Genomic DNA, 11,951 nt, shown 5'->3' with positions numbered 1-11,951 from the left:
ACTATTAAGAAATCAAATGGTGTTCACTGGATTTAATGAAAAAGGAAAATTTTTACAGTTTTTTACAAGTACAATAACAAAATTGATGTGAAATTGAATCAAAATTTAGCCTAAAATATACTTTGACAAACAAATTGAAGGAAAATTAGAATTTAGTGAAGGATTAAATTATCAAATTTAAAACAAATTAAAACACCACAAACAATCAAGGAGTTCAACTTATCATATCCTTGTGATTTGGGTCGGTCTTTGTGTTCGTTTTTCTTTTAAATTACTAAAAAGTGATGATGTGGTTTGTACCAAATATGGGCCCCACCCGTTATAAATCTGACTCAAACTGTAAGATTATACAAAAGCTTTTTCATCTTCTTCAACAAAGAAGGGAGAGATGATGTATTTATTCATGGTAGTGATGCTGGTGATGAGCAACTACCAAGTGGTCAAAAGTGAGTTAGCAAAGAGAGGAAAAAGACGTCAGTTGGTAGAATGCACCCTTCAAGGGAGCAGCAAAACCCTGTAGATATGGAGAGATTGTGCGATGAGAAGGAGATGACGAGTTAAAAATGCTTAGATCCTTCTAAGGTTGAAGGAACTGATCAAGATCAGCCCCCAACTTCAGTACTCTAAAAGGAATTGAATCTTTTTTCCTTTGGGAGTTAAACAGTTCAAGGCCCAACGACTCAATAGTAACAACTGAAAAAAATTGTGACATTTGAATTGAATGGCTTGTCGGCAACCCTTGGTGCTCATTAACTCAACAGTAAGCCATCATAAAGACCTTGCGATCAAAATTATGCATGGGCCTGGCCAGGTTCTTAAAAATAAAAAATTATCAAATCAAATGGGCTAACTGCTTCCATTGTCATCAATAGTACAAATTTCTCATACATTTCTCATAATATAGAAACTAGTAGTAACAATACAATAAAAAAAAAAAAAAAAACAGATAAAACGGAAGAACCAAAATTCAATAGCGCATCATCATATCATCATGTATGAGACTTCAATAGAGTATGGGGAATTAAGCATCAGCATCAAACAGCCAATTATTAGTTCAATAAAGCACGCAGGAATTATGACTACTAAAACCTTAAGATTGAGGCTTCTCCCACTTGAGTGGCTTCACGACTTCCCAGGTGAAGTCTGGGTCGTCCCTTCCAAAGTGTCCATAGGCAGCTGTCTTCAAGAACCTGCTATTGCCACCCCTCTTAAGGTCAAGATTGATAGTGATCATTCCAGGCCTAAAGTCAAAGTTCTCCTTCACAATCTTAAGGATTTCCTTGTCCGGAATCTTTCCAGTTCCATATGTGTCAACATAGACTGATAATGGCTCTGGCACACCAATGGCATAAGAGACCTGCACTATGCACCTGCGAGCAAGGCCATTTGCCACAATACTCTTGGCAGCCTGTCTGACAATGTAAGCACCACTCCTGTCCACCTTGGTAGGGTCCTTACCGGAGAAAGCACCACCACCATGGGCTCCCCAACCACCGTAAGTGTCAATGATGATCTTACGTCCTGTGAGACCTGCATCACCATGAGGACCACCAATGACAAAGCGGCCAGATGGGTTGAGATGGAAGATGGTCTTCTCATCAAGGTACTTCTCAGGAATGACAGGCTTGATAACATGCTCCTTAAGGTCAGCAGCGATTTCATCATTTGTGACTGTCTCATCGTGCTGAGTGGAGATAAGGACAGTGTGGACACGAACTGGAACCCTGGCACCATTCTCGTTGTAGTACTCAACAGTAACTTGAGTCTTACCATCAGGTCTCAGCCAAGGGCAGGTGCCATTCTTCCTAACTTCAGTGAGACGGGCCCCAAGCTTGGTTGCAAGGACATGACTCAGGGGCATGAACTCAGGGGTCTCATCAGTGGCATAACCAAACATATGGCCTTGGTCACCAGCACCAATCTCTTCTGGGCGCTTGGTAAAATGACCGTGAACACCCTGTGCAATGTCAGGACTCTGCTGCTCAATGTTGACCAAGACCTTGCATTTGTCAGCATCAAGACCAACATCATCAGAAACAAAACCTATGGAACGGCATGTGTCACGAACAATCTTCTCATAGTCGACGTCAGCCTTTGTGGTGATCTCACCAAAAACCATCACCATGTTGGTCTTGGTGCATGTCTCACAGGCAACCTTGCTGTCAGGGTCCTGAGCAAGGCAAGCATCAAGCACTGCATCGGAAATCTGGTCACACAACTTGTCGGGGTGACCCTCGTTCACAGACTCAGATGTGAATAGAAAGGTCTCCATTCTTGCAATCTACAGAGAGATAACACACATATTTTAATATAACGATCAGTACAGAGAACAAGAAAAAAAGAAGGTCCCTCTTAGGGGGATGGGACAAACATACATCGATTCACATGCATAGACAATAAGAAGAATAAATATCTCCAAGTCGAATAAAGTTCATGTATTGCCATCAAAGAAAGCATAAAAGAGAAATGGAGAACTTCCTATCTCAGAGTCTTACGTTCTCAGAGAGCATAAAGGATAATAAAAAGGTTCACTGGATTCCAGAAGCACCGCAGGACAAAAAAGTTCAAAAAGAAAAATCAGCATCCAGGATAAAGTAATCTAACGATAAATTTAATTCCTAAAGCATTTATTCTGACACTTTTTGATGCAGTTTCTTGGGACGGGAGGGTAGTTAAACAAAATGTTTTCTATCCGAAAATAAATAAATAAATAAACAATAGATGTAACATTTATATGAGACAGTATGTCCAATATATCATCCAGAACTGAACTCTTGCAGACCCAAACTTAAAGTGAACGTCTGGGTGAAGTTCAAGATACAGAATCATCTGTGCGCGCAACATGCATCTATTTAGTATAGAACAAGACAAAAGGACAAGCAAGATTTTTAGCTAACGATCTCCAAACTCTAGCATTTTTAACAACTCCTCAATAGCTCCAAGTTCCAAGAATTAAATGGACCAGTTGGATAAATCTGAGCATTAATTAGACACAGAGTCTATTCTGGATCACAGGCACACAATGCCATTGTTACAACCAAGAGTTCCGTCAACAGAAGCAGCAATAGCACATTAATAGGATTCACATCTCCGTATCACCACCGAAAACATTGAAAGATATAGAAGTCACACTTCCAACCATCGTAATCCAAAAGGAGAAAAGTATGCGGCATGAATTGATAAATGACAATTTACAACCTCTGGGAAATTTCTGAAAAGGTGAAGACTGTATAAAAAAATCCCCTGCAACCTTGACACGGAAAACGAGAAAAGATCTGCGCTAGATCTCACTATACAACTGAAGAATATGCTCAAATAAGAAGTCGAAACGGAAAGCTAAAGTAAATATAGAGATTTTCTCGAGTTAAAGAAATTAATTTTCCTCCCAATAAAAAATAAACTAAAAATCATGCTGCAAGCCACATTTATTTCATGCGTACTCGAGTTGCAACAAACGTAAAACAATAAGATGGGTGGTTATAGTTAACACATCAAATCCATAAATGAAGCCATGATTAAATCACAAACTCTCAGATCTCATGATTTCAAAGAGCGGAATGCTAAGAGTTCACACAACGAACTCGAAAATGAACAAAAACCAGGGCCGACACTTGGAAACACTCATAAACATTCAGATCTGCGAGGCATATGAGTCAAACTTGAGTCAAATCAGAACCTACTCTTCAAACACGAACACAAATACAAAAGGAACCAAATCTTTCAAAAGAGACATCATCCAGAAGCAGCAAACGCTCATTATATCGGGAAATGAACAAAATAATCCGAGAACAGAACAAGTAAATAGCACGAAAACGAGGAGAAAAAGCCGCAAAGAGCAACACAGAGACAAAGGGGATGAGAGAACTAACTGTAATTGGACGTATGAATTCCCGTGCAGATCTAGAGACCAGAACCCCAAACAAGCGGAAACTGGAGGATTCAACGACTTTGAGACCTCGAATGCCCTATATTTATAGAGCAACGGCAGTATCAACCGGTCACCGGTTGGTGCGGTCCGGTTTTATTTTTGAAGCACCTGGAAATCTAAATTTCAGTGGTTTACCAAACGAAAGGTAGCCGTTGGATGCGAGTAATTCTAGCGATGGGATTGACCGGGGTTGGTGAGAAGAGGAGAGCACTTGAGAATTTGCTGGTATTTCCTTTTAATTACCGGGAAATATCTGGTCATTTACCGAACTCAACCGGTTGCCAGCTTTATCGGCTTTAGTTGTTCGGCTTGGCTCATGGCTTCTAATATTTGTTCAGCACCCCAGAGTGGGGTTGGTGGATGGTTGCGCGTGATTAAATTTTCATTCTAATGAATTATGCGGTCTTTTAATTCATAAAATTTTGATTTTTTTAATTTATAATGAAAAGATATATATAATTATTCTCCAATATGCTTTTTTTTTTTAATTCGTTCACACTCTAAATAATAGCTTTTTAAAAGGAAAAATATCATGATTTTTTTTTTTTGGAATTCAAATGATATAATTCATTGAAAAAGAGAGAAAAAAAAGAAAAATCTAAATAATTATAGAATGTCCCCAAATGGTTAACGCAATAAATCAAAATCACGTGGTATTCTAGCATGCAAGTTTTTAATTTTTAGCACATTAAATTTGGAATATTTTTAGCTTATTGTGTATAGATGGCTGGATATGTTGTGGTTTTAATTTTGATTAGACGTGGAAGTCAGTTGGCATGTCCATGTATGAGTAGGTGATGGATAATGATATTATCCCACAACTTTACCATGTTTGGTGTCCATGTGGTCTATTTCTTTTATTGGCAGACATTTGAAGTCTTAACATAACACTTGAAGAAAAAAAAATAAATAAATAAAATCAAAACAATTATTTTTAGCTTCCGATAAAGTAAATTGGAAGTTAGAAAAAATATTTTTAAGATATGATTCATATTGTAAAAAGTGATTAAGATTTTTGATATTCTATCAGTTTATTATTTAAATTATTTTAAAGTAAGATAAAATATTATTTGAATGTTTTTATTTTAAAAATTAAATAATGACGATTCAAAATTAATATTTATACTAAAAATAAATAAAATATTTAATTTAAGGGAAATATTCAATATAATTTTAAAAAATTATTATAGTAATTAATTTTGTACTATTATGTATTTTATTATTTTAATATTTATTACTAATTTATAATAATAAAACTAACAAGGTACTTGGAATTATTTAAAGAAATGTGTTTAATGCATTATGGTGCTTTAAGTTCCATAAATCTTTACCATGCATTTAGATAAAATGTTTATTGTGAAGAAAAAGAAGTACTTATGGTTATAAAAATTAATAAAAAATATTTATTTTTTATAAGTATTTTATAATTTACACGATCATATATTGTTAATTTAAATTGACATGAAAAGAGTATTTAAATAAATATGGGATACTGATGAAAACTATTCAATTTTTTTTAGTTTTTTTATTTATTTATATTACTCCTTATATTTTAAAGAACTAGTTAAAATTATAATACATGGTCCCAGAATATAATACCCGAGATCAATTTTGGCATACAAAAATAAAAAATAAAAAATTATTTTTAAATTAAATTAAATTAAATTATTTGAGAAAAAATATGTTAAGGACGTAATTGAAAGTAATTTTGAAAAAATTGGTAAAAATTTGAGTTTGGTGGATATTTTTGAAAGAAAAATTAGAAGCAATGGGTCAAAATACAAAAAGAAAAAATTTGGCCACATGGGACAATTCAGTCAGCAGTTCCGACGAACAAGAGCACACTGTGTGTTAAAACACGCTGAAATCAGCGCCACGCGGAGGACACGCGGGTAACCATGTGCTCAGCGATCCGATGACCCAAGTTCGATCCTGCGTGCTTGAACAACTCATATTTGTTCCCTCCTTAGGTGAGATCGGACAGACAAGATCAATCGCGATAAACGATCCAAATTTGCCTATACAACCAGCCTAAACAGGTAAAAAATTAGACAGCTCTCATCGCTCCACATCGACGCGAATGGATAAACCAGATCAACGCGGGATGAGTATATAAACATCGCGTTGCAGGAGAACCCAAACCCTATCCGCCAACCCCCATTGGAGAAGAAGAACCGTATGACGGAGAATAAGGCCGAGCGTTGACCACTGCTGCACATGAACCACTACCGACCATTAAAAAAGGTAAAATTCTACCATACCTGCTCAAAATTCGATTTCGAGTCTCCCCATGGTCATATCAGAGCAAAACAGGCGGTGGGTGAGCCGAAAACTACGGGTAAAACCTAGAGAAGCTGTCGTGGATGAAACCTAAAACCCCATCCAATGAGCCCCTTCTTGTTTTTCATTTCATGTGATTTTTTTACCATTGTATTCACCGTCCTTTTCTGTGTAAGTTTGTAATACTAGGGCCTGAAATTTGGTTTGAAATTAATTTTAAAAATTAAAATTAATATATAAAAATACAATTTTTAAATTTATAAATTTTTATTTAATGTAAAAATTAAGAAAAAATAGGTGGAGGATGGAATTGAAAATAATTTTGGAAAAAAGGGGTGAAAATTTGAGTTCGGTGGGTATTTTTGAAACGAAAACTAGGGGTCAAAACGTAATTTTAAAAACATATACCACGTAAGACTGCCCAATTAGCAACCCCGACGAATCGGAGCACACCGCGTAGCAAGGCACATTGACTCGGTGCCACACGGGAGGCCACGCTGACAATCCGCATACCCGCGATCGGAGGGTCTGAATTTATCCCCACACGCGTAGACGATCTAGATCTGTTCCCTCCTTAGGCGCGATCGATCAATTGCGATTAAACGTGATGAACGATCTACATTCGTTGCCTCTTTAAACACGATCGTATGGTTCAGATTAAATCGTGATAAACAGTCTAAATTTATTTTTTCTTTAAATGCGATCGGACGATAGATATCAAACGCGTTGAGTAGCCCAGACTAAAGAGAGACGGGTATAAATACCTCAGTTCACACCGAACCCTAACCCTAGCCACCAACCCACCGCTGGAGAAAAAGAATCCGTCTCCGAAGAAGGGAGCCGATCGTCGCCCGTTGCCGCGGTAGAGCCACCTTCGATCGCCAAAAAAGGTAAAAGAAATTTTATTCGCTCAAAATTTGATTTTGAACACCCTTGTAGCTAAATCAGAGCAAAAAGATTAGCGGATGAGGCAGAAACCACGGGTAAAACCCGACGGCACCACCGTAGAAAAAACCAAAAACTGCCTCCGATGAGTCCCTTCTCGATTTTCATTTTATGCAATTTTTCCACCATTGCATTCACCATTCTGTTTTTTACAGGTTGACCGAAGAAACTTACCCAACCGCGAAGGTAAGCCGGCGGAGCTACCACATCGAAAAATTTCGCTGCTGGTCAGTTTTTGTTTTTCAATTTTTTTGGGCCAACTGAGGCCCCTTAACGTGTTTTCTCGCGAGGATGAGTACGAAAATGGCAGAAATCGGCCAAAACTTGCCAAAAATGGCTAGTCCGAGGTAAATCATCGCCGCAGATGGTGGTGTTGTTGCCGAAACACAGTGGTACCGATATGCCAGAATTCTGAAATTGGCCAAAAAAGGTTTTTAACATCGATTTTAGATTTTTTGGGTATTTCTAGGTACTTGAAGCGTATTTTAATCTCCAAAAGAAAATTTAGGGAACCCGGGGACCGGCAGTAGACGCAACTGAAAGTTTAGTATTTTGAACAACAATTTGAGTAAGAATCCCTTACCCTATTTCCTGTTATGAAATTGAAGTTTAATTATAAATAATACGGTATTTTGTGTAATTTAGAAAACTTGTATTCAACCCTTCAAATGAAGAGTCGTTTACAAATTAATAAAATTCTTTAAATATTATTCTTTCATGGCAAATTTTCCTATTATTAAGCGTTTTAACTCGGCTATTTTCTTTAATAAGGAAAACTTAAGAAATAAATTTATATTCGAGAGATTTTGGTAGTTTGAGACTTCTTGAATGTGTTCCCGGATGAACTACTTGAACTGTCAGTGGACAGAGAAGTTGAATTCATATAGATCTTTAGCCACGCACCCAACTTATTTTGGTTGCCCCTTACTGCATGAGTCGTGTTGAGATGGAGGAGTTGAGGAAACAAATAAATGAATTGTAGTATAGTGGATTCATCCGATATAGTGTATCCCCTTGGGGTGCTAGAGTAACATTTTTAAAGAAGGAGGATGGGACGTTAAAGTTATATATTAATTACAGAGGACTGAACAGGGTCATGATAAAAAACAAGTACCTCCTCCCCAGGATCGATGACCTTTATGATCAGTTGTAGGGTGCCCAGGTTTTCTCTAAAATAGACTTGTGTTCAGGTTACTATAGATAAAGATCAAGGTAGAAGACACTCCTAAAACAATTTTTCGAACCATGTACGGACACTATGAGTTCCTGGTCATGCCATTTGGACTAACCAATGCATCAGCCATCTTCATGAATTTGATGAACAAAATTTTCAGACAATTCCTAAATTAGTTCGTCATTATATTTATTAATGATATCCTGGTATATTCAAAAAGCAGAGAGGAACACGCTCACCATCTGACATAGGTTTTGCAGATCTTTAGAGAAAAGAAGTTGTATGCAAAGTTGAGTAAGTGTGGGTTCTGCCTCGAGCAGATTACCTTTCTAGGACACATCATATCAAGAGATAAAGTGTCAGTGAATCCCGAAAAAGTTGAGACAGTGCTCGACTGGGAAAAATTAACCTTAGTCAAGGAGATTTGTAGCTTTCTAGGGATGATAGGTTATTACCACAGGTTTGTGGAAGGATTTTCTAGTCTAGCTGCTCCTTTGACTCGGCTCACAAAGAAACACGTCAAGTTTGAATGAAACGAGGACTGTAAAAGAAATTTTTCAGAACTAAAAAAGTGGTTGACTACTGCACCTGTGTTGGCCTTGCCGAGCGGGATAAGTAACCTAGGATTGGGTTATGATCTGATGCAGCATGAAAAGATTATAGCCTATGGGTCCAGGCAGTTGAAGAGTCATGAGAAAAACTACTCTGCCCATGACTTAAAACTCGTCGCGATTATCCATGACTTGAAGACTTGGCGTCATTACTTGTATGGGGAGACTTTTCAAATCTATACCGACCATAAGAGTTTGAAACGCATATTCACTTAAAAAGATCTCAATATGCGTCAGAGAAGATGGATAGAACTCCTCAAGGACTACGATTGCAACATCTTGTATCACTCGGGTAAGGGTAACATGGTAGCCGACGCACTTAGCAGAAAAAGTGCAGGTATATTAGCTCACTTAATGGTTTTAGAATACATGACAATAGGGGTTGCACAACAGGTATGACTTCAGGAACTGAAGAGAGTCACATGCTTGGCCTACCTGACTGATCAACATGAGTTGATCCAGAGAATAAAGGAAGCCTAATCTGCTGATTCCACCTTAACACCCCTCAAGAAAGATGCAAAACAGGGCGTTAATTTAGAATTTTGAGTCTCTGCCGATAGGTTACTTAGATTTCAGGACATAGTGTGTGTTTCATGTGATAGTGAGTTGAAAATGGACATCATGATTGAGGCTCATAACTAAAAGTTTTTCATATATCTTGGAAGAACTAAGATGTATCAAAGTATACGATTCTAATTTTGGTGAAACGGGATGAAAAGGAATGTGGCCGACTTTGTTTCCAAGTGTTTGTTATGTTAGTATGTGTAACGACCCCAGAATTATCCAAAGGAAATAAAAGATAATTAAAGTGCGGAAGCGTAGTAAATATTCAGGGTTTACATTCCTTATATAAATAGTATTACAGAATTCACTCTTTTGAAAGAAACACAAGAATAAGGAAATAAACAGGAAATAAAGAAATCTAGTATCTACTCGCAATCCTCCTGCAGATCGGGCTCTGGAACATGATCATCTTGATCTGAAATGGTTAAATAAGAGATGAGATACACTAGCCCAGTAAAGATATCACACTATATCACTGACACAGAAGTAAAAATTAGTATAAAATCAAAACATTAATGGAGCACTTAATTTAAATAAATTCGTTTATCATAAATAAAACTATTTACCGTTCACTTACCGTAGTGGAATTCATAAAAATAACTTATGCAGACAATTAATATCATACAAATCATAATTTCATATAAAATCAGCAACATAGCACAGATCACAAGTCTATATACATTGTCAATAAACCAAAAAATAATTGTTACTTCTTTTACCAGCCTACTAGTATCCATGGGGGTTCATAAGGATATCTCCGCTACACGCGAACCCTTTCCTTTAACAATCTCAATTACGGGCTATCTCCATACCCCGTCCAGTATGAGTACTAAATTATTAAACCTCTACACCCCGTCGGTATGAGGGTCAAATTATCATGTCTCCATACCCTGTCCGGTATGAGACAATGTTCATGGTAGGGTTTCCTATGTACCATGTCCATCCACTATCTATCAGGATATCTAGTAAGGCTGCCGTCTTCATCTATTCATTTTCCCACACAACTTTTCCCTTTTTTGTTAGTCTCTATTTTTCAAATCAACCATAATCACATAAGCAAACAAACATGCATCAGGGAATATAATCATATCTCAATTTTCCAATCAAACAGTGGTCATGTAAGACAGTAATACATGCATTCAAACCATAAAATTGATAAATCAGATACTATCATGTTTTTAAACAGTAAAATAAATCAACAAAGAAAAATTTTCAGTTCTGACTTCATTAGCAATCCGTAATTAATTATGCACATTTACTAAATTCGCATAAAATACTATATTATTATTTATTTAAACTTCAATTCTATGATAGAGAATAGGGTGAGGGATCCTTACTCGATTTGATATCCGAAAAGTTAAGCTATTCGATTGCGCCTACAAGCAATTCTCGGGTTTCCTGAATTCTTCTTTAGGAATTAAAACGCGCTAATAGTACCTACAAATGTCCTAAACAAACCCAAAATCAGTCTCAGGGCCCACTTGGCCAATTTCAGAATTTCAGCACAGCGGTTAAGCCATGCTCCGGTGGAGGTCTGCCTTGGGTCGGCTATTGTCAGCCGATTCTGCATCGATCCTTACGAGAAAACACGTTAAAGGGCATCGATTGGCCCAAAAAACTGAAACTCACCGGTAGTGGGGCTCTCCGGTGCGGTAGCTTCTCCGACTCACATTTTGGTTGAGTGTTTTACTCTGGTCAACCTGTAGAGAAGGATAAGGTGATCACAACAGTGAAAAATTACACAGAACAGGAATCAGAAAGGGCCTCATTAGAGGCATTTTGTGAAATTTCACGTGGCAGCGCCGCCGGGCTTTACTGATGTTTTTCGGCCAATTGGTCGGCCTTTTTGCTCCGATTTGGTCATGGGTGCCCTTAAAATGAATTTCGAGCGAAAAGGAAAATTTTTACTTTTTTTGGCAGTCGAAAAGGGTTCCGGTGCGGCGACGGCGGCGGCGGTCTCCTTCCCGGCAGCTAGGTCTTCTTCTACGACGAGGGGTTCTGGTGGTTAGGGTTAGAGTTTGGTGAGAATGAGAGTTATTTATATCCGTATGTTTTTGATCTAGACCGTCCATCGCGTTTGATCTGGACCGTCCGATTGCGATTAAATAGGGAGTGAATCTGGGTTGTTCATCGTGATTCAATCTGGACCGTCGATCGCGATCTAATATGGATCGTTCGATCACATTTGAATCTAGTCGTTCGATTGCATTTGGGAGGGAGCGCATTCAGGCCGTCCGTGAGCGCGGGAACGGACTTGGACCGTTAGATCGCAGGCACGCAGATTGCCCGCGTGGGACTGCGTCAGCGCCCGTTGCCACATGGCGTGTCCTAATTCGTTGGGGCTACTTTTAAATTACATTTTAACCCCTAGTTTTTTATTTTTCTTTCAAAAATACCCACAGAACTCAAATTTTTACAATTTTCTCCCAAAATTGCTTTCAATTTCATC

The 11,951-nt window shown here is 37.8% G+C and overlaps 1 protein-coding gene across 1 annotated transcript; it reads right to left on the bottom strand.

The window, feature by feature from the left end:
- Positions 1–833: 833 nt before the first annotated feature.
- On the bottom strand, positions 834–4,286 carry SAM-2 (S-adenosylmethionine synthetase 2). The gene is given in 2 exon segments (NM_001426514.1): positions 834–2,281; positions 3,870–4,286. A coding segment is annotated over 1 exon segment (1,182 nt). The 5' UTR covers positions 2,273–2,281; positions 3,870–4,286; the 3' UTR covers positions 834–1,090.
- Positions 4,287–11,951: the final 7,665 nt, after the last annotated feature.

Source organism: Carica papaya, chromosome 5, assembly GCF_054855325.1.
Source record: "Carica papaya isolate Zhongbai chromosome 5, ASM5485532v1, whole genome shotgun sequence".
Lineage (NCBI taxonomy): Eukaryota > Viridiplantae > Streptophyta > Magnoliopsida > Brassicales > Caricaceae > Carica > Carica papaya.
This window is presented reverse-complemented; position numbering and strand designations above follow the sequence as displayed.